This window comes from Haliotis rufescens, unplaced genomic scaffold, assembly GCF_023055435.1.
Source record: "Haliotis rufescens isolate VD_foot unplaced genomic scaffold, xgHalRufe1.0.p SCAF_18, whole genome shotgun sequence".
Lineage (NCBI taxonomy): Eukaryota > Metazoa > Mollusca > Gastropoda > Lepetellida > Haliotidae > Haliotis > Haliotis rufescens.
The window spans coordinates 3,109,698-3,134,253 of NW_025963868.1; the positions used below are offsets into that span (position 1 = coordinate 3,109,698).

The window sequence follows — 24,556 nt, forward strand, 5'->3', positions numbered from 1 at the left end:
GGTTCTACAGTAGCTGCGTTATATACCTGTAATGCATGGTTCTACAGTAACTGCGTTATATACCTGCAATGCATGGTTCTACAGTAGCTGCGTTATATACATGTAATGCATGGTTCTACAGTAGCTGCGTTATTTAACTGTAATGCATGGTTCTACAGTAACTGCGTCATATACCTGTAATGCATGGTTCTACAGTAGCTGCGTTATATACCTGTAATGCATGGTTCTACAGTGATTGCGTTATATACCTGTAATGCATGGTTCTACAGTAGCTGCGTTATATACCTGTAATGCATCGTTGTACAGTAGCTGCGTTATATACCTGTAATGCATGGTTCTACAGTAACTGCGTTATATACCTGTAATGCATGGTTCTACAGTAGCTGCGTTATTTAACTGTAATGCATGGTTCTACAGTAACTGCGTTATATACCTGTAATGCATGGTTCTACAGTGATTGCGTTATATACCTGTAATGCATGGTTCTACAGTAACTGCGTTATATACCTGTAATGCATGGTTCTACAGTAGCTGCGTTATTTAACTGTAATGCATGGTTCTACAGTAACTGCGTTATATACCTGTAATGCATGGTTCTACAGTAGCTGCGTTATATACCTGTAATGCATGGTTCTACAGTAGCTGCGTTATATACCTGTAATGCATGGTTCTACATTAGCTGCGTTATATACCTGTAATGCATGGTTCTACAGTAACTGCGTTATATACCTGTAATGCATGGTTCTACAGTAACTGCGTTATATACCTGTAATGCATGGTTCTACAGTAACTGCGTTATATACCTGTAATGCATGGTTCTACAGTAGCTGCGTTATTTAACTGTAATGCATGGTTCTACAGTAACTGCGTTATATACCTGTAATGCATGGTTCTACAGTAACTGCGTTATATACCTGTAATGCATGGTTCTACAGTAGCTGCGTTATATACCTGTAATGCATGGTTCTACAGTAGCTGCGTTATATACCTGTAATGCATGGTTCTACAGTAGCTGCGTTATATACCTGTAATGCATGGTTCTACAGTAACTGCGTTATATACCTGTAATGCATGGTTCTACAGTAGCTGCGTTATTTAACTGTAGTGCATGGTTCTACAGTAACTGCGTTATTTAACTGTAATGCATGGTTCTACAGTAGCTGCGTTATATACCTGCAATGCATGGTTCTACAGTAGCTGCGTTACATACCTGTAATGCATGGTTCTACAGTAACTGCGTTATATACCTGTAATGCATGGTTCTACAGTAACTGCGTTATATACCTGTAATGCATGGTTCTACAGTAGCTGCGTTATATACCTGTAATGCATGGTTCTACAGTAGCTGGGCTACACCCATGTAATGTCTGGTGCACGGTTCTACACTGAGTTCTCACGTAATTAAGCTTAGTGGATTTCTCGTTGGTTCCTTATTCAAGTTAAGGCAACGTAGCTTTACACTGAACGGAACAGCAAATAATGTGCCTACAGTTCACCAATACTCTCACCTCGCCCAGGTATTCAGAGGACATTTTCTTATGTTATGTTATCTTACGTCGCCCTCATATTATATTGTCAGCTGCATTAAATACACTATTAATTAATGATCCAGGGCACTGAACAAGAAAACAATTCTTTTCCTTAATATCGATTTAATCACACCATCACATGATAAACACGAAAGAAGTGCGACATGGACCAATCAGTGTGACTTGAACTTGAAAGTTGTGTAGAAACATAAACTATACGACAACGCTATTCAAATCGATTTGGCAGTTTGAATGCCAAGTTTAACGTGCTGTGACGTCAAGAACTGGTCAAATGAAAATTTGTTTGTTGTTGAACGCAATATTCCAGCTGTATGACGTTGGTCTTTAAATAATACATTGAAAGCGTGTACAGTCAGTGATAGCATATAAAGTGTTATAAGAATTCATACTAGTTATATTGCAGTTTGGGATTGTTCTTTAAGCAGGGATAACAGAGCACTTTAGATTTAGTGTGTTTTGAAAAATACTGAAGTGACATTTTAAAATAAATTTGCATCCGATATTGATCGGATCAGGAAAAGAAAACATTTCAAGGCGACGAGGAAATGAGAAGAGGAAATGAGAGATGACACAGATTTTATTAAGTTTGAAAACCCTATTTCCCTCATTTTTCCGTGTAACGAGGAGACACATTTGCATTATATGACGATATCACTGTGGTATGAATCATTTAACATTAAAAATCAACAGATTATTAGGTAAAATAGTTTAAATTTTAACACTTTAACATTTTAACACCCTAAAATTGCACAGTGAAAGAGAACATGGTTGGTATAATCACCGATAAGACAAGGAACAAAAGATTACTCTATTTACAGATATGGCAACGTATACTATGGTTGTCTGACTGACAGAGACAGCGATTATAAAAAATGAAACACGATTATTTACTCTTATAATCATAATCTTGTGTGTGTGTGTGTGTGCGTGCGTGCGTGCGTGCGTGCGTGTGTGTGTGTGTGTGTGTGTTTATATGTGTGTGCGTATGTGTGTGTTAGCGAGTGTGCCTGTGTCTATATTTATTAATTAATTATTAATTCTATTAATCTTATTAATCTTACGTACAAATATATAATATAAGATACTAATATATAATATAATATAATATACATATACATATTATATACACATAAAGGAGTTTTGACAAGCACGAATACCTGGATTCTGGTTTTTTTATATTTTAAACTTATACACCTGATGAGTGAGTGAGTGAGTGAGTATGGTTTTACGCCGCTTTTAGCAATATTCCAGCAATATCACGGCGGGGGACACCAGTAATGGGCTTCACACATTGTACTAGGCTACCCGACTGCCCACACCTGATGAAATCACTTGTTTATATATTATATATACATACATATACACATGTGTGTGAGTGTGAGTGTGAGTGAGTGTGAGTGTGAGTGTGTGTGAGTGTGTGTGTGTGTGTGTGTGTGTGTGTGTGTGTGTGTGTGTGTGTGTGTGTGTGTGTGTGTGTGTGTGTGTGTGTGTGTGTGTGTGTGTGTGTGTGTGTGTGTGTGTGTGTGTGTGTGTGTGTGTGCCTATGCATGCATTCTTTTGGTTAGAAGTCATCGATCCACTGCATCTATCTCACGTCAGCCTGCATCTGCTCCTGTTGTTGTACAGTGAAGGATACAGAGACGCGTAGATGTGGAAGCGTTACTCTGACTGAAGATCCTTGTAGTCTCGCAGTAAGCCCTAGAGTCAGCAGTAGAATTTAGACCCGTGGCCTGACTTAGCCGAACTGACATCCTCGTCATTGAATGTAGCATTGTGGAGCTCGCTGGTGGAACAATATTCTCTGTTACTCACTCCTGGCAGGTAGGCAGCTTGCCTGTGGTTTATAATAGAAGAGATAAAAATTATGGGGAAAGGAATGTAGGAAACAGAGGTTTCTCATTCAACACTTGAACACTGGGGACATTCTATTTCGATATTAGGGGCGGTCGGGTAGCCTAGTGGTTAAAGCGTTCGCTCATCACACCGAAAACCCGGATTCAATTTCCGACATGGGTACAATGTGTGAAGCCCATTTCTGGTGTCACCGCCGTGATATTGCTGGAATATTGCTAAAAGCGGCGTAAAACCATACTCACTCACTCACTCACTATTTCGATATTCAAATAATTTGACTTTATACTTGAAATTGAATTATTATAAAAATGGAACATACATTATATGTCTGTCAAATTTGTAGCCCAAACGAAATACATGTAACGAAAAACCCAACGCGTTCACGAATCATTAAAAACGCTAAGTGTTTACGTAATAACGCATACAGTTTTATATGTGGTGTAATATTGTTTGTTGTTTGCTTGTTGTTTAACGCCGCAATCAGCAATATTCCAGCTATATGATGGCGGTCTGTAAATAATCGAGTCTGGACCAGACAATCCAGTGACTGACATCATGACCATCGATCCACGTAATTGGCATACGATGACATGCATCAACCAAGTCAGCGGGCCTGACCACCCGACCCCGTTAGTCGCCTCTTATGACAACCATAGTCCCATTTTACGGCAAGCATGGGTTGCTGAAGACCTATTCTACCCCGGATCTTCACAGGTCATGTTGTGTAATAACTTCAGTAAGAGACGTATTCTTTGAATCATTTGCCTGAAGTAGTTGAATGTTTATTAGATCGCAATAATACAGCATTCAATGTCTAGAGATTTATTATTTTGAACTAGTTTTAACTTTATTACTGATTTCCCGAAAGAAAAAGAACCGTGACATATTCCCTATGTTTATGCAATGAAACAGTCGTGTTCTTAGTCAGATAACTCCTTAGTACCTGATGCTGGAGAAGGACAACCGGACACCCTCGGCAAAGACTGTGGCGTAGGGAGACTCGTTGCTGACATTTGACGCTCTGTTGTTCCGTACTGTCAGGTAGGCAGCGTACCTAGAGGTGACAAACTTACAGTAACAGAAATACTATATGACAAAATAAATAAATAATTACTCTTCCTCTGAACCTTTTCATTGAATGTCAACTTTTACTAAGTCAAAATCCTAATGTAGACCAAACTCAATTTACGTTTTATCTTTTATTTGTTAGATAAATTGTACAAAGATGTGATGACCATTAAGAAATGTACATTCGTTAAATTCTGTTGTGATATCTGTTTTACTTACCTTAATTTCCGATTTTCTGAAAAGCAAAACAAAGAGCTATTACCAGTTGTTACACAGTAGTATAAAGTCCAGTACATACATTCGGCAAGTGTCACTGTTATCAGGAAATATTTCCGTGATTGCTCCATCTCCCAAAGATCACTGGCACTTTCAGTCACATGCTTGCAGCTTCAGTCAATGCCAACAACTTACCTCTCACTCTCCTGCATCTTCGTATCATCAGGCAGACAACAGCTTACCTCGCACTCTCCTCCATCTACGTATCATGCAGACAACAGCTTACCTCTCACTCTCCTGCATCTTCGTATCAGGCAGACAACAGCTTACCTCTCACTCTCCTGCATCTATGTATCAGTCAGACAACAGCTTACCTCTCACTCTCCTCCATCTATGTATCAGGCAGACAGCAGCTTACCTCTCACTCTCCTGCATCTTCGTATCATGCAGACAACAGCTTACCTCTCACTCTCCTGCATCTATGTATCAGACAGACAACAGCTTACCTCTCACTCTCCTGCATCTTCGTATCAGGCAGACAACAGCTTACCTCTCACTCTCCTGCATCTATGTATCAGTCAGACAACAGCTTACCTCTCACTCTCCTCCATCTATGTATCAGGCAGACAGCAGCTTACCTCTCACTCTCCTGCATCTTCGTATCATGCAGACAACAGCTTACCTCTCACTCTCCTGCATCTATGTATCAGACAGACAACAGCTTACCTCTCACTCTCCTGCATCTTCGTATCAGGCAGACAACAGCTTACCTCTCACTCTCCTGCATCTTCGTATCAGGCAGACAACAGCTTACCTCTCACTCTCATGCATCTTCGTATCAGGCAGACAACAGCTTACCTCTCACTCTCCTGCATCTTCGTATCAGACAGAAAACAGCTTACCTCTCACTCTCCTCCATCTTCGTATGATGCAGACAACAGCTTACCTCTCACTCTCCTGCATCTACGTATCAGACAGACAACAGCTTACCTCTCACCCCCTGTATCTATGTATCAGGCAGACAACAGCTTACCTCTCACCCCCTGTATCTATGTATCAGGCAGACAACAGCTTACCTCTCACCCCCTGTATCTATGTATCAGGCAGACAACAGCTTACCTCTCACTCTCCTTCATCTATGTATCAGGCAGACAGCAGCTTACCTCTCACTCTCCTGCATCTACGTATCAGGCAGACAACAGCTTACCTCTCACTCTCCTCCATCTATGTATCAGGCAGACAGCAGCTTACCTCTAACTCTCCTTCATCTATGTATCAGACAGACAACAGCTTACGTCTCACTCTCCTGCATCTTCGTAGCAGGCAGACAACAGCTTACCTCTCACGCTCCTGCATCTTCGTATCATGCAGACAACAGCTTACCTCTCACTCTCCTGCATCTTCGTAGCAGGCAGACAACAGCTTACCTCTCACTCTCCTGCATCTTCGTATCAGGCAGACAACAGCTTACCTCTCACTCTCCTGCATTTTCGTATCAGACAGACAACAGCTTACCTCTCACTCTCCTGCATCTTCGTATCAGACAGACAACAGCTTACCTCTCACTCTCCTGCATTTTCGTATCAGACAGACAACTGCTTACCTCTCACTCTCCTGCATCTTCGTATCATGCAGACAACAGCTTACCTCTCAATCTCCTGCATCTTCGTATCAGTCAGACAACAGCTTACCTCTCACACTCCTACATCTACGTATCAGACAGACAACAGCTTACCTCTCACTCTCCTGCATCTTCGTATCAGGCAGACAACAGCTTACCTCTCACTCTCCTCCATCTATGTATCAGACAGACAACAGCTTACCTCTCACTCTCCTCCATCTATTTATCATGCAGACAACAGCTCACCTCTCACTCTCCTCCATCTATGTATCAGGCAGACAACAGCTCACCTCTCACTCTCCTCCATCTATTTATCATGCAGACAACAGCTCACCTCTCACTCTCCTCCATCTATGTATCAGGCAGACAACAGCTTACCTCGCACTCTCCTCCATCTATGTATCATGCAGACAACAGCTCACCTCTCACTCTCCTCCATCTATGTATCAGGCAGACAACAGCTTACCGCTCACTCTCCTCCATCTATGTATCATGCAGACAACAGCTTACCTCTCACTCTCCTCCATCTATGTATCATGCAGACAACAGCTTACCTCTCACTCTCCTCCATCTATGTATCATGCAGACAACAGCTTACCTCTCACTCTCCTCCATCTATGTATCATGCAGACAGCAGCTTACCTCTAACTCGCCTGCATCTATGTATCAGTCAGACAACAGCTTACCTCTCACTCTCCTCCATCTATGTATCATGCAGACAACAGCTTACCTCTCACTCTCCTCCATCTATGTATAATGCAGACAGCAGCTTACCTCTAACTCGCCTGCATCTATGTATCAGACAGACAACAGCTTACCTCTCACTCTCCTCCATCTATGTATCATGCAGACAGCAGCTTACCTCTAACTCGCCTGCATCTTCGTATCATGCAGACAACAGCTTACCTCTCACTCTCCTCCATCTATGTATAATGCAGACAGCAGCTTACCTCTAACTCGCCTGCATCTATGTATCATGCAGACAACAGCTTACCTCTCACTTTCCTCCATCTATGTATCAGGCACACAACAGCTTACCTCTCACTCTCCTCCATCTATGTATCAGACAGACAACAGCTTACCTCTCACTCTCCTCCATCTATGTATCATGCAGACAACAGCTTACCTCTCACTCTCCTCCATCTATGTATAATGCAGACAGCAGCTTACCTCTAACTCGCCTGCATCTATGTATCAGACAGACAACAGCTTACCTCTCACTCTCCTCCATCTATGTATCATGCAGACAGCAGCTTACCTCTAACTCGCCTGCATCTTCGTATCATGCAGACAACAGCTTACCTCTCACTCTCCTCCATCTATGTATCATGCAGACAGCAGCTTACCTCTAACTCGCCTGCATCTATGTATCATGCAGACAACAGCTTACCTCTCACTTTCCTCCATCTATGTATCAGGCACACAACAGCTTACCTCTCACTCTCCTACATCTTCGTATGAGGCAGACAACAGCTTACCTCTCACTCTCCTACATCTTCGTATGAGGCAGACAACAGCTTACCTCTCACTCTCCTACATCTTCGTATGAGGCAGACAACAGCTTACCTCTCACTTTCCTCCATCTATGTATCAGGCACACAACAGCTTACCTCTCACTCTCCTACATCTTCGTATGAGGCAGACAACAGCTTACCTCTCACTTTCCTCCATCTATGTATCAGGCACACAACAGCTTACCTCTCACTCTCCTCCATCTGTGTATCAGGCAGACAACAGCTTACCTCTCACTCTCCTCCATCTGTGTATCATGCAGACAACAGCTTACCTCTCACTCTCCTCCATCTGTGTATCAGGCACACAACAGCTTACCTCTCACTCTCCTCCATCTGTGTATCAGGCAGACAACAGCTTACCTCTCACTCTCCTCCATCTGTGTATCAGGCAGACAACAGCTTACCTCTCACTCTCCTCCATCTGTGTATCAGGCACACAACAGCTTACCTCTCACTCTCCTCCATCTGTGTATCAGGCACACAACAGCTTACCTCTCACTCTCCTCCATCTGTGTATCAGGCAGACAACAGCTTACCTCTCACTCCCCTGCATCTATGTATCAGGCAGACAACAGCTTACCTCTCACTCCCCTGCATCTACGTATGAGGCAGACAACAGCTTACCTCTCACTCTCCTGCATCTACGTATGAGGCAGACAACAGCTTACCTCTCACTCTCCTGCATCTACGTATGAGGCAGACTAGAAGAACCACAACAAGGACCAGGAGGACACAGGTGACAGTGTACCCGACGATGTGTACTTGGACCCCCTCGTCTGGAAATGGCGATGGATGCATGGTATCAGATAGATGTGTTGGACTCGCATAATTTGTAATCAACTGTATTATTAGTGAGGTTGTATGTTCATATTCGATAAATGTTACACTGCATCAAGGGAGTCAATGACAACTCCCAGCGAGGCTAAAACAAAGTTGGAAAAGGAATTTCAAAATGTTGATATGCAATGTTCAATGTTCAGTTAGAATTTAACGTCGCATCGGCATTATTTCAGCCAAACAGCGACGAGACCATGTTGATATATTCACAATCGAGTTATTTATGCAAAGTAATAGTTAAAAACAATTTATGAAACATATTTGAGCATACTATATTTAAAAACAATTCAAGGAACATTTTTGAGCATAAGAATGAATTAGGATAAATATCTTCAATACAGTTGTGTTTTATTTGATTTTGAATCAACAGTTTGTTGAAACAGAATGTTTGAAGTATTACATTGGAGTGATGTTACTATCAGATTATAGCAAGGTCGACTTTCTAACCAATATTGTGCGTGTTCCGGTAAGACGAGGTGAAAATGTAATAAGTTATTACAGGTTTAATCCAAATAAATGCTTGTATGTTACAGGTTCTGATACCAAGCTTTATCGCCAGCAATGTTGTGGAAGTCTTACAGAAAACTTCCAGCGTCAGGTTCCGTGATGTATTCCCATGCGTGTTGTTGGCGTGACACGTGTACTGTCCAGACACAGATCTGTCTACAGCTGGTATATACAACACAGCCTCCCTCTGTCCCGTGATCACCCTCTGTCTGGACCAGGTCACCGTACAAGCGGGCTTACAGTCAGCAGAACATCTCACTGTGGTAGGTTTCCCTTCTTCTGCCTTTAGCCTGTCACTAGCGCCGTTAAACTGTATATGTTCAGGTCCATCTGTGAGCAATCGAAATTGAAAGTCGAAAGATAAATATGTCGTGGCCCACTGATTGCCATCAAGCTCATCACACGCATTAAAGGAAGATCCCGGCGGCATTGTGTCAGGTAAGTATGAAATTTCATTCGGTTGAACAGAGTGAATTAGACTGAAATTGATTTCTCTTGAAGGTAAAGCCAGATATAAAGGGAGGTTATTCACTGTAGAGGGCGCCACCGTGAGGGGTATATATAGGAATTGTAAAGCCCGGGTAGTTCAATCTCTCCTGTGGTGTCGCCGTTACAGTGCGGTATGTTTATTCTATGTTTATGTCCGGTGCATTATGGTGATGAACATTTTCTGTTTCTGTGAAAATTTCAATGCAGAGTAAATGCCTCGGCTTGTGCCACAAGGAAGCCACACTGTGTGTTTGTTGTTTATATCTGGCTTGACGAGAAGCGTCATGGGCGTCACATGTTCAGTGACGAATCAAGGTTTCTTTCAGATCTTATGGATGAGTCGTTTTTGGAGAAGTTTACAATGGATAGCTTACATAGTTAATGAATGAGAACATTGTAAGGTCTAGTTTTAAAGTTTCACTTCATGGCTCTGTAGAATCGACGCTTTAGTATAGTAACTGAGCCACCGGGAAATCCGTTTAGAATACAGATTTTCTTCCCAGAATTTTAACACGTGCAATAGATATTCTAGGAACAATAATATGCCACACTGTAAACTATCAGAATAAGAATCAGTAATGGGAATTATGTTGTTTAGACTGAAGACATCGAGCATTCTCCCGTCTTTGTAGAACTATAATATATACATGAAACTGATAACCATAATTGTTGTCTGAATAAGGAATGTATGCTGTATGGCTGTAACATACATAACGCTCTTCACATGACCCGGTGGTATTCGACAATCATGTTCATGTTTCAATGGTCCACGTTTTCATTATAACTTTATTCTTGTTTAATGACACCCCTGATCATTGGAACACATCTCCGGGACACTAAGCCCCCGTGAAATCCGTTTAGGATACATCTTTTCAAAAGATATTCAAGCAACAACAATATACTACATTGTAAACTATCAGTATATTAAATCAATACTGATAAACGAAGGCTTCTTTAAACAGTTCCATTCTACAAGCACCGTCTCCTTGAATCAATGTCTTGTTGTTGAGATGTGAAATTGTCAGCATCTAGTATTCCCCCGCCTTTGAAGACATATACTATTTACAAGAAACTGTTAACCACAATTGTTGTATGAATAAGGAATCGGTACCACGGAATGAACTGTTTTCAGCAAGATATCGCTCAGTTGAGGTTAGGTAAACCAGGTATATGCTGTATGCCAGATACATAATGCTCTTCATGTGACCCGGTGGTACTCTACTATCATGTTTGAATGAATATAAGCTGGAACACGATCCAACATTTTTATCATAACACGACCACATTCTAAACAAACAGATCAAAACAATATCGACATAAATGATTCAATGCAAAGGCAAACATTTAAAGCCAATGTTGGTAAATGACCACTACTCATTCAAAATGTCATGAAATTTGGTTTATGTTGAGAGGGCAGTCGGTCTCATGATCATTTGTATCGTTTGTTTGTAAGATTTTAAATTTTGACCTTGTTTTGAGCTTTGTGTTTTACCATGCTAAAACGTTCTCTAAAAATGCGTATTTTGGCTCTGTAGTAAAGTTCGCTGAAATAACCAGCCTGGGGACTATGAACTCACGCATGTATGTCTCTCCTAATGATGACATCATAATTTGCCCAATGCATATAATTTAGTATTGTTTTTTGTATTCTCTGTATTTATGCCAAGTGTTAAATGTCTATCTTTGTTGATACATGTATTTAAAACTGTATGACAAGAGGAAGACCTCAACAATCCAATAGTCAACACTCCCTTCATGTCGGGCAATATGCCTGCAGCTCCTTGGTGTCTACATTTCACAACATTAAGTTACAATCGAGCATGATCTTTCTACCAAGATTTCAAAAACCTTCATGCAACGCTTGCTCTGAACCTGTTTGTTCAATGTTATAACATCAGCAAAGCTTGTCAAAACGTTTTATGGTAAATATGTGCCTGATTTCCAAATCTGACGCATCAGTGACAAAAAGGATGTCCGATGCAATGATGTCTTGTACCATGTGTTTCAGGTGAACAATTGACTTGACTTTGCATGTGTTTGTGACGGGTGCCACCGGTGGGGCAGGAAAAGATTATCTTTTCGCAAACACCTGGAATCATCACTTTATATATATTTGATAGTAATTCATAAATATTTGTACGTGACAAAGTCGGAATCGTACAATCGACCTTGTTTTTGGCAGATCTTTTTCATGAATATGGAAAAGGTTTTGTCGCTATTATTTACAAAAAAATGTCACTCAGCACCAAAGTTGAAAAGATGAAGTATATTTCGTTTTAAATACCCAAAGCAAAGTAAGTTCTTACTCACAGTGAACCTCCAGTACATGTCCGTGACTCCAGTCAGACTCCAGCCCCTCCTCCACAGCCTGGCAGGTGTAGATGTCTCCCTGGTTCTCTCTGCTGATGTGGGTTATTGTCAGGTCATCTCCACCTGTATGAGACCCGTCACCAGATTCTAGCATGGTCCTGTTCCTCCTCCAGGTGTAGGTCATGTTCAGTGGGGGGTGTTCCAGGGGCAGACTCCGAGAGGAGGAGGAGCATGTCAGGGTGACATTATCACCTGATACAGTTGAGGCAGGTCCTGTGACGTTAGGTGTGGTCGGCTTCTCTGTTAAAATATTAATATTTCAAAATTAAACAAGCGTCATAATACTGAATCATTTTATATATCAATTACATAGAGTAAGTGAGTGAGTGAGTATGGTTTCATGCCGCTTTTAGCACAAGTAATATCAGGACGAGCGACACTAGAAATTGGCTTCACACATTGTACCCATGTGGGGATCGAACCCGCTTCTTCGGAGTGACAAGCGAACGCTGTAAGAACTTGATTACCCATCGCCCCAGGTAAATGGAAATCGAATTAACAATGATTTATCATGATGTCTCGACCATTAAATTACTGCAATATTCGAACCTCGTCATCTCTATATCTTATCTTCAGCAACATGTTGAATCTCCAGAGTTTTCAATCCTTATAACTTAACGTAAATTATATTGTCGACCTTCACCTTTCTGTTAAGGGAAAGAAATATATGTTTTTTTCGGGTTTCTTCATTAAGCTGTGTTAGGGTTTTACAGCGATAATACCCATGGCACACTTTCCGTGACACAGCTGTACAAGACGTCGGCTTCTCCAATACCTCTCCTGTTCCATTAACAGATTGTGTCCCGCTCCTGTCCTTCCCCTCCTGACTGTTTTACTTCCTCGTCAACTCTAGGGGTCTACTGTTGATGATACTAGCAATATAAGCGTTACGTCGATACTTTTTAATGTTTTGTTTTCATAACCGCAATGTATTATAAAACACATTCATTTTTTAACTATTATTCTGTGAGTCTCATATAATACGTACGTGATACAACGAGGACCTGTCTACATCCAGGTACCATCATATTACTGGATGTTTGACATGAGTAAGAACCAGCATCCTGTACAGTAACATTGTAGATGGTAAACCTCAGCTGTCCGGTCTGTGATAGTGAGTCCTCCCCTGTGTATCTGATCCTGGTCGTGTAGCCGGTGTGACTGCTGTTGAGTACCAATACCCGGTGTGACAGAGGCAGGACCACTAACAGTTTTACCGAACCATTCCTCCATACGAAATATGTGTAGCTGACATTAGCTGGGCTCATAGTTATGTTAACATCGTAGCCAACACGTGTGACAGTGTGTCGGTAGTCAGCTGTCACGGAGGCCAGACCTGCACATAAATGAAATACTCATCATAGAAACTCATTGATAAATGAATATTGACAGTTGACAGAAAACAACAACATAAAAACAACTATATATAATGCCAATTCTGTTGACGAAGACAGATACATACCACACCCATACAGTCCTCCCGCCACAACGTAAAACAAGAACATAGTCGCCATGGCGTTCAGTTAATACTGACAGATTTCAGCTTCTGACTATGAGAGTGATGTGTCACCAAATAGTTTCACTTGACTATTTCCGTATTGAATGAAGAATATCCTTGTTTACCCAAACAGTAGTGAATAGGCCGGGTGTAGATATTCTTGTATGGATGAATATTGGATGCTGTATTGTGATGCAACTTACTTGGCACCAGGCCTCTAAATGCTGTCGGGTTGGGTATACATATATATCTAAATACTATGACTCTATAAGCCCTCTATTGTTCTCGTTTAATTACTCTAATGCACTCCCAAACAAGGTGTAAGTGTAACTATTGATATCACATCACCAATATAGTGCAGGTCATCTTAGTAGTGAACACGTCTTCAACAGAGTTATAACTGGTGGCACTAATGCAGAGCCAGTGACACTAGAACTGGGTGGCTGCTTAACGCAAGGGAGATGTACCCTCCATGTAAAGGGGGACAACTCAGTACACATTCTATCACGTGTGCTTTTCAGAACTGAAAGTGTCTGCTGGAAGATTTAATCCAAATCATGAAGCACAGATTATTTTTCTCTTTCCCCCCCTTTCTTTCTTTTACCCATCATAACTGTCTATACACAAGGTGTGCATGTATCCAGATGAATACTGATTATGCTGACGTCTATTTTCTGTTATCAGAAGAAGGATCGTCTTGTTTTTCAACATAATATTTTGTGATTCTGATAAGGTAAAGTCACTGTGTTGGACTGTATCAGCTCTCTACTGTTCACGCCTTACTCCAATGCACGTAAAAACAAGGTGTGAATGCAGCTGTTAGTTTCACATTACCAATAAAGTGCAGATGACAATAGCGGTGGTAATGTCGGCAACAATACAGAACCAGTGACACTAGAAATAGGTGGCTGTGAAATCAAGGGAAATTCACCACTGAAAGTGTCTGCTTGTGGTTTAATCTTAATCATATAGCAGAGATTTTTTTCTCTAGCTTTCTTTTTATTTATTATTTTTATTTTATTATTCATTACTTTTTATGTGCAAAACATGCGCATGTCCAAATTGGCAACAATTATGCTGGCGTCTATTTTCTGTCATTTGTTGGGCGATACAGGCACGACACCTTGATGGCATACTGTTAATTATATCGTGTATGTTTGTTCTTTGTATTGCCCGTCATTCCGCCTGAAGAGCTATCCCAGGCTGGGCCCCGTTGACGGGTGCTAGATCTCTATTGTACACCTTCCGTGCCGACAACATCCCACAGATGTCCTATTGGGGACATGTCAGGGGACTTAGCAGGCCAGTCCAATGTCCGTATGACATCTCGTCGGAGATAATCGGTGACGACCTGGAAACGAAGTGGTCTTGCATTGTCATCTTGTAGTTCAGAATGTCTACAGATAATTCTAGCAATTGGAACACAGGACGCACACTTTCGTCAACATATCGTTGGCAAGTTAAAAGTCCATTCCCAATAACCAAATGAGTGCGCCTGTCATGTGTGATACCGCCCCACACCGCCCCACACCATGACACTAATGTAATTAAACTAACTTTTCAAGGTGCCGTTTTTGTAAGGCCTGCCACGCCCTGGTCTCATTTTGAATTGCAGCCGACGTGGTTTGATGGAATGTATGCATATGCTAATCTTCATATCACGTGACCAGACGTTTCTCTTGTTTGAAAGCAAATGCGTTTATTCTCATTTCAGAGCAGCCCGACCTAATGGAAGCATGTCAGTGCGATTTACTTAATCATAAAAATACGCTATTTCAACTATGACAGTTAGGAGTATCACAATATATCTTCACACATTGAAGCGACCGTATCGCTAGCTAGTCATACAACCCTGCATGGAGCCGCACAACCATTGTGAATAAAGGATAAATATTCAAATCAAAATATTTTTTTTACGTTTTAGGATATTTTTAATTAACTATTCTCCCACATTTGCAGACTTGTAAAAAACAAAACAGAAGAAAAAATGCAATTTGACTGCATATGTTTCTCACAAATCGTCACATCTCGCTGGCCTGTGGCAGAAGTACAAGGTCGAGCGCAATGAACTGTGTAGGATAGTGGATGATATCAGGCCATATCTCCTAGGATTGCATTTTGACGTCATCAGGTACCAAGAAGTCACAATCAAATTATATCACTAATCTCTCTGCTGTTGAAGCGGGTTAGGTGTACTTTTTACACTCGAGACACTGGTTATTTCAGAGATGAACCTATTCTGTTGTAAATCTTGAGGTTGTTCATTAAATAGATTTATCTCCTATTCTACTATAAGATTATGTTGCTAAGGCGTTCGTCTTTAAACGACATTTATCGATGTGTTATAAATGAGTCAATTTACAACTGAAAAGTTGTGTCTTCTAAAAAGTCACTGGGTATAGTTAGAATAATCTCTTAACAATATACTTTTGTTTTCTTCTTTCTTTGTTATAGTGTTTAACGCCGCACTCAGCAATATTCCAGTCATATTGTGGGTGGATAAACTTAATCGAGTAAGACAATCGACAAGACAATCCAGTGACTGACATCAAGAGCATTGATCTATGCAATCGGGATACGATGACATGCACCAACCAAATCAGCAAGCCTGACCACCCGATCCCTTTAGTCGCCTCTTACGATAAGCATGGGTTGCTGAAGACCAATTCTAACCAGGGTCCTCACAGATTCTCAACAATATGTGTAAAAAAAACATGACTTGTACTTTCATCATCAGAGCATATATGTAGTTAGATATGTTTTGTTAGCGAGGACTAACGCTGAATTGTAAAATAACACTTGTAAGTATTATTACCCTGCGAATATATGTCTTACAAGAATTGTGTATGTGACATTTGCATGCTTTGGAGCAAAGGCACATATGTTAGTTTTTAATTCATTTACGACTTGTTACATCATGTGCACCTACAACATTCTATCAATGCAAAACATATACACATTTACTGAGTGTGCTTTTGAACAAAGCTTTAAGGTATTCGTTCAAAAGAGTGAGTGAGTGAGTGAGTGATTGAGTGAGTGAGTTTCTCCACTTTGAAACTTATTTCAGTTATATGACGACGTTGTCAGCTTAATAAGTAAGAACAAACCGAAGTGTTGCAAGGCTCTTACAACTTTATTAAAAACCATGATCATACAAAGTTGACAAACATAGAAACATAATCAGTGAGAATTTGGAAACGAACCCAGCATCATATGATCAGCCCATTATACCATTCGTCACCACTCGCCCCTTTACGTAACCTGCTAAAAACATAATCCTTTATCCATCATTACTCGCATATGATTTGTGCCAAAATACCACAAACCAATCACAATGCGCGTCAGGATTGAGGTACTTTAATAAAAAATAACCCAGGGTACTTTAATCAATTATGACAATATGTGGTCATTTAATTTTTGTTTTAAAATGTGGATCATTATTTCGGCATTACAAGTATGGTTCTTCGGTTCTTCGGTCCAGACAGACAAGAAGTAGTATCATACTACAAATATCTTGGCTTAACAATTTCATGTCGATATTTATTTACAAAAGCCGGTCACCAATTAAGGCAATTTTAGCAGAAGTGGAAGGCACCTGATATATATACACTATCAATGTAGAGTTATCTCATACTGGAAACGTTTGCTCAGACAACCAGATACATGATAATCTAGACGATGCTAGTACATGCTTAAGCGCCTTGATGAATTTGGGGATATAAACTGGGCCTGAGCTGTTAGAGAAATTCTTTTTTCCCATGGATTTGCATACGTGTGGGAATACCAGGATGTTGGAAATAAAATGATGTTCTGAACAATGTTTAAATAACGATGTAAACATATGAATTTTAAAGGCTCGTCTGCTGATATCAGATGTTCAAAAATCGTGACATGCTTATTCAATGTTAAAGATGGAAATAATACCAGAAATGTATTTAACAACTATTCGATCTTTATCTTTACGCAGATGTTTAACGAAGTTCAGGTGTGGTATACAAGCCCTCAATATACAATTATACAGACATTCCAGAGATAATGATGTTCTCACATCGATGTGCCCTTTCTGCAAATATTACCAAGAAGTTGAATACCATATATTATTGATATGTCCAGTATATGAAGTTATAAGAATCAAATACCTGCTAACTATTATTGTACGTACCCATCACAAAGAAAATTTGTAAAGTTAATGAACAGCAAAAATAGCCATATTCTTCTCAGACTTGCAGTTTGTGTTTATAAGATATTTGAAAGAAGGATAAGACATTGAATATTAATAAAACTGTGTACACATATTCAACTACAATCTAATCACTATACAAGTGGTGCTCCATGACGAATTTTCCTACAATAAAATGTCATTGTACTATTGGACTCATGGCCACACATACGAAATAAATCTGTCTGTGTGTCATTACAAAGTACATGTACATGGATAACATAATCTTGTGCAAATCCTCACCTGTGCGTTTATCTTCAGTTCAGAGATCACTCGACAACGAAATGTTCTTTTTCAGAAGTACTATGTGGTGATAAATATTTGAAATAGTGGTGCTCACAAACAAAGGGTCATAATCGGGACGCATCTGGGATCATTGGGCGGAGGCAACAGTGAATTGCAGAACCTGGGGTGAATGGACAACCCGTGGCACTCACACTTAAATTATTAAGCGTCAAGTAACGTGTCAACTGTTTCAAATAAAAGCAAATATAACGATAAAAAAGTGACATATATATTGTTAAAGCGTAAATATTATTAAATATATATAAAAAAACCAGATTAATGTAATATTGATTTATAAACATATTTTTTCTCATTATTATTGTATAGCAAGTTAGAAGCTTCAAGCTTACAAGCTACAGCCTGGCTCATAATGTATAAAAGACTGCATTGCGCAAACGCAGCCGTTCACCAGAGCCTCGCTGGTGGCCTTGTATCGCGCATCATGGTAAACTATTTCCCATAAAGTTCCTCCATAAAGGAAGCTGAAGAATAGACAAACATGTAGATGTGGAACTGTTCCCTCTCACGAGGCTGAATCTGGTACTGTGGTCCTCTATAGAGGATGCTGAAGGGTGGAGACACGTGTAGATGTGGAACTGTTCCCTCCCACAAGGCTGCACCTGGTACTGTGGTCCTCTGTAGAGGAAGCTGAAGGGTGGAGACATCCCGTTACATTACTCTTCACCTGATACAGTGGTCCTCTGTAGAGGAAGTTGAAGGGTGGAGACACGTGTAGATGTGGAACTGTTCACTCCCACGAGGCTGCACCTGGCACCGTGGTCCTCTGTAGAGGAAGCTGAAGGGTGGAGACATCCCTTTACATTACTCTTCACCTGATACAGTGGTCCTCTGTAGAGGAAGTTGAAGGGTGGAGACACGTGTAGATGTGGAACTGTTCCCTCTCAGGAAACTACTCCTGGTACCGTGGTTCTCTGTAGAGGAGCCTGAAGGGTGGAGAGACACTCTCTTACATTACTCTTCATCTGGTACTGTGGTACTCTGTAGAGGAAGCTGAAGGGTGGAGAGACGTGTAGATGTGAAACTGTTCCCTCAGTAGTCGCTCATAATCATGCAAGGATAAGGAATCCTCGTCGTTGATGGCAGCACTGATGTCACAGGATAGCCTCTCGCCCACCACAGTGAGATATTCACCACACCTATGATTAGAACAATTACATCACAATTTAAAGATGACATTAACTTACACAGACGTATGCAGGTATGTTACTTAAATGCGGCTGGCAATGCAACCTATTATATGAAGTGAAATCATTTCGTTCCAAGCAAATTATCCATCTCGAACACAACAACAACACCACCAGTTAACCGGTTCTGTACTAAAAGTACATTTGTGTGATTACCATCACAAGATGCACAAAATACTATCACTTCATCTTTTGCAACACATAAAACCAAATCCAGGCTCGGTTTATTCAGCGAGTGTCTTAGTTTTCACAGGTAGTTTGAGTAAAGGATGTCGTTGAACACTAGCGTGAGAGAGTGAGTGAGTGAGTGAGGTTTTACGCCACTTTTAGCAATAGTCCAGCAATATCACAGTGGGGCTTCACACATTGTACCCATATCGGGAATTGAACCCGGGTCTTCGGCGTGACGAGCGAACGCTTTAACCACCAGGCTACCCCACCGCCCCATTTTATACAAGAGACAGCAACAGGTCATGCATTTGGGGTTGTTCTAATGGTAAGTAGTTAACCCGTATTGGATACATACTTCTCAAGCATTTAACCTGAAACAATACAAAATGTATGTACCTGATGTCTTGGTCATCTGAAAGTAAAGCAAAAAGAGCATTTGTAAAGTTCTGTAATAAAGGAATCTTTGTAATGTATTTTTTACTGAATAAGAACAACACTGGCAAAATGAGCCTTCAGCCCTTTTAGACATTTGAAGTAGGGAAACGTTTGTTTGTTTGTTTTTGTCTGTTGTTTCACTCCTTGCGTAGCAATATTCTGGCTATATGACAGGGTCTGAAATAATCGAGTCTGGACCACACTATCCATTGACTGACGTCGTGCATCAACCAAGCCAGTGATTTTAACCGCCCGAACGCGTTACTTGCCTTTTATCACAAGCCTGCTAATAGGCTGAAGAAGACCAATTCTAACCAGGATCTTCATGGCGTGGTGTGGCGTGGTGTGGTGTGTGGGGTGATGAGTCTACTTATGGTTGATTGCATTGTAAGAGAGTAATTTGTTTACTCACCTTTCACGTCCTTGCAGACAAGAATAGCAACTGCTGCAACCACAACAGCCACAGCAGTGAGCATAACAGAGTAGACGGCTACGACAGGGACGATGTCGTCTACGTTTACGTCATCTTCTGGCGTAAGACAAAGGTGAATCACATGTTTATTCAAAATGATAAGTCAATGCCTACCAATCAGGGACATTTTTTAAACATAGAGACTCCCCATTTTATATTCCATGTTACTTTGAATATACAAATTGATATTCGGATATAGGCTATGTCTAGCGAATCTTTTATTTGTATACCTGAAAATAGTTTTTGGGTGTGAACATTTCTTTTTTCAAGAAAACGAATCTGAGTAAACCACGATCCTTTTCAAGCTAACGAAGCCCTGTCTAGACCTCAGATGTCACTACAACGAAGTTCAAAAAACGAAACGAACAATGAACAATGGCCATAACTTATGACGAGGAGTATGACCACTACAGCTAACAAACCAACTGAATCTTTTTCTCAAACATGACGTATTACACCACCCAGGTGATGAGTCATGATGATTCATTTCAAAGTGTCATAAAAGAAGTATTATGACTTTTAAAATAAAGTATGTCCGCTGGTGCATTTGACTTATTCTTCGATAGGTATAATAAAATCGTTATTGTTATCTTTTTGTTTTAAAATATTAAGCAATATATTTGACTCCTATTGTGTGCTTCTTGGCTTCAGGAGTTAAATTGGCTTACAGTACGTCGTTCGATAAGTACCAAATACGGCAGTTCGAGTTATACGGGCGTTACAAAATCGCATCAACAGACAACCTTTAGAGACCAACCTTCTATCTCCTGGTAGCTCCCTTCTTGTCCCTCATCCCGGGTAAATGAGACGACGCTGTTGAAAATGAATAAAAAAGTGATCGAAATAAGACGAAAAGATCGAGGCAAATTAACTGTGGAACACTATCAATTTACATTGTGCTCCATATTGTAGAGATGTAGTTTCGCTCTTATGCCATGCAAGGTCATATGACTGTACAGAGGTGAACAATTTATTCATTTCACTTGAATATCGATGGCAAATACTCACCGGTTATTAATGTTTCCTCCCTCTGAAAGTTACAATGTTCTGCAGTTAATTATATATAATAATGACTCTGATCATTGCATACCATTAAAATGCTGGTAACTAGTTTGAATTTTGCACAATGATATTCTTGTATTCTTTTTACACGTTTTGGAGGTTTAGAAGTTTAATAGACACTGCACTGATATAATAAAAATAAAGGTCCATCAGTGCTAAACGTTTCTTAGAAGTCACAACTTGACTGCAGATACCAAATAATGGTATGTGTTTAGTTATTACTTAAGGGTATGTTCGTTTACAGCTTTCCAAATCAACTACATATATAAGCAAGAACTGTAATGATTCAAGACGACCCTTGTAACATTAAAGAAACATCATCGGAATTAATTCATATGGCGTTTGAAATACTAATGATGACTAACAAAACCAACCATCTATTTCCTGGTAGCTCCCGTCTGTTTCTGTGTCCCGGGTATACGTGACCACGCTGATGTAAAGGATGTTGGAAGTGATTGAAAAAGAAGAAACTAATCAAGGCAAACTCGTCACAAGATAATTTGTGAAACACTATCAGTTTAGATTGTACTCTAAATGACATAGATAGTTTGGTTTTATAGTCATGCGAGGTCAAATTACTCTGTTTCAGATTTACCCGTTTGCCTTGATGGATAGCAGGTACTCACCGGTTATGGAAGTATCCCCTCCCTGAAAGATATAATTTTGTGTTGTTAATCATGTATACAAAATGTAAGATGAAATGTGATAGCTACACGAACTTTGCACAACGATATGTGACTGTTTACCCAAGATTGAGGAAAAGTGTCAAAGAAGTATTAATATTGTCATGAAGGCAGTACAACTGTCGACCTTGAAGCTGAAGGTCCATCAGTGCTATACGTGTCTTCAGAGTAACAAGATCACGACAGAGAAACAAAGCAATGATAAATGTTATAGGCGTTGTGTTATCTTTCTCATCATAGCGACAAAGAGGGTTTTGTCCTTCAGATTGCCATAACATGTCCACAATTCCACGTATCCTATCGATCGTCACATGCGCACAGCAAAGTCAAAGAGAAAGTGACAAAACTACCTCTGAATGATATGAATCATACTTCATACAGTCTTTCTGTTTATCAACAGCGTCGGTATTGTAAGAGCGATGAAATCATGCTATGTTGGTTTGAACAGAGTCACAGAGAAGGAAGACATTTTCAAATAGAAACCATCCCAGTTGCCTTTTTATTCACATTATCGAAGTTTTCAAATAAGCTTAATTCATATTTATTCCACTTTCACCACGTCTTCTGACACACTGTATTTATGAGAGAGTAAGGTTTTTCATAGGATCTCAGTTGTAGTATCTCTGAAAGGATATGAAACTCATCCCTTATGTGCTGGTCACTGATTCCCTTTCCTCGCACAGTCTTGGTTTTGATCCTTGATGATTACTAATAATGACAATCAAGGTCGTCTTTACATTTAATCAAAATTCAAACACAAGCAAAATTAACTAATGAGCTGTAGGATAGATCCACTTATATAAATAACACAAGCTGATCATATCATATATTACTTGTTAGGATGAAACACTTCCTGAGGTAAAAAGCAAGCTCATACAATTATTCAATAACATTTTGTGTTCCTTATGCATTGTGCTGAACTAGCAGTTATTTTATCACCATTCATTTGAAAGCGTTTACATTGATATTCTATCGTGACAACTATTTCCGCGTGGCGATTCACTGGACTACCCTCACACATCGCATAATGTGAGGACTTTCAAACCCAGAATAGCTTGTGTAGAATTTGCAGTTGTTTCAGTCGATCAAATAACCCACTTCTCAGGGGTAGTTAATGTTACTGAAGGACGGTTGCTGATATCTTGTTAAAACAAACCAGTGGTCAATAATGTGAACAACGACCCACACAACCTGGTTAAATTTGGTGTGCACGCATCTATATCCTCCCATGTTCAATTAGGAGACAAACGAATTCTGTTTTCAATAAAGAGATTTCGAACGAAGATTTGATACCTGTAAATTTCATTTGAAACCGAACGGAATATCACTTTACACTCTCTCAGTATTTGTTCGTCAAGATTTCCGACGGAACACTGACACACTTGCTGGAAATACTGTAGGAACCGCAATACGTTATTCAGCAAGGTGAATGAAGAAAGATCAATATTGGAATTTGCCAAACGAAAGTGAGAAAGAAGTGCTTCTGAATAAGTATTTTCTTTTGCGGTTTTCTGCACTATCATGGTGTAACTTAGATTCGATACCGCCAGCGGACCAATAAGAATTGATGATTCTAAAACGTCATGGTAGAATAGTTAATGTGACTCTCACGTTGTACTCAATCACTCTCACATCGCAGTTTTACCTTTACGTGTCTGTTTTCTACAAACAACAACTATGACAACCACAGCGATGACGACGATCAGGACAGAACAGACAGCAGCCACAGGGACGAGGAAAACGTCGCTAGCGTCAGTAACCTCATGTGCTGGAACATTCAAAATGGAAAACATGTAGTTTGTCATGATTGTAATCGTGTTGTTTTTTTTATAGATAACCTCTTGGAGTGCCAGATGGTTGGCTGGAATATTTCATACCAGAGCCATTCCATATCATGCGTATTTTGGTCGGGTGTGGTATTCTTTCTTGTTATTCCTCTCAGTAGAGTGAGTGAGTGGGTGAGTGTATGGCTTTACGTCGCTTTTAGCAATATTCCAGTAATATTACAGCTTGAATCCTGGAAGATTCGCTTGTCGCGAATGTTGAGAGCCATTCGAAGACTTGTGTTGAATTACATAGTACATAAACAATGTGTTAGGATTTCTGTCTTAATATTCTTTTGCCACTAGCCTTTGTAGAAAGTTCTGGAAGCTAGATACACGATATAAGTGGGCGCGTGCCTATCTGTTCTTACAAATTTTAGCTGAGATTACGCAGGGACCCGCTTATATGTGAAGATTACTTTTCACCCTGGATTCCTTGCCAAGGCCTATCTCGGAAGCACGACAACTGTTGCGGCGAGGTGCTTATTATTATTATTATCATTGTCATTTCCGTTGTTCTCATATTTTATACTGCCAATGAATATTGTACTACCATTCTATTGTGCATTGCAATTGTAATTGCTGTGCAGTAGTTTGTATTGATTTGTAAACTCAGGGAATTTTGTAATACATTTGCTGATTGTATAACATTTGTTAGCTTTCAATTTGGGACATAA

At 40.1% G+C, this 24,556-nt stretch overlaps 1 protein-coding gene and 2 long non-coding RNA genes across 3 annotated transcripts; all 3 read right to left on the reverse strand.

Moving 5' to 3' along the window:
• Positions 1-3,065: 3,065 nt before the first annotated feature.
• On the reverse strand, positions 3,066-4,709 carry LOC125381469. The gene is made up of 3 exons (XR_007221785.1): positions 4,692-4,709; positions 4,348-4,458; positions 3,066-3,384 (listed from the first exon to the last, which is right to left on the reverse strand). It is a non-coding gene; the product is annotated as an uncharacterized LOC125381469 (long non-coding RNA).
• A 3,995-nt stretch (positions 4,710-8,704) lies between these two features.
• LOC125381580 (neural cell adhesion molecule 2-like) lies at positions 8,705-13,560 on the reverse strand. Its single transcript, XM_048398638.1, has 5 exons — positions 13,489-13,560; positions 13,015-13,362; positions 11,967-12,266; positions 9,240-9,497; positions 8,705-8,745 (listed from the first exon to the last, which is right to left on the reverse strand). The coding sequence occupies exons 1-5, from the start codon at positions 13,538-13,540 to the stop codon at positions 8,705-8,707; spliced, it is 999 nt and encodes a 332-aa protein (XP_048254595.1). The 5' UTR covers positions 13,541-13,560.
• A 7,759-nt stretch (positions 13,561-21,319) lies between these two features.
• LOC124127173 lies at positions 21,320-23,814 on the reverse strand. The gene is made up of 4 exons (XR_006859905.2): positions 23,702-23,814; positions 22,000-22,021; positions 21,748-21,803; positions 21,320-21,341 (listed from the first exon to the last, which is right to left on the reverse strand). It is a non-coding gene; the product is annotated as an uncharacterized LOC124127173 (long non-coding RNA).
• Positions 23,815-24,556: the final 742 nt, after the last annotated feature.

Coding starts and splice junctions, on each gene's coding strand:
- LOC125381580 (XM_048398638.1), bottom strand. CDS start 13,540: ATGGCGACTATGTTCTTGTTTTACGTTGTGGCGGGAGGACTGTATGGG. Junction 12,267..13,014: donor ACAGGTCCTCGTTGTATCAC/GTACGTATTATA, acceptor ATATTTTAACAG/AGAAGCCGACCACACCTAAC. Junction 9,498..11,966: donor ACATGTACTGGAGGTTCACT/GTGAGTAAGAAC, acceptor GATTGCTCACAG/ATGGACCTGAACATATACAG.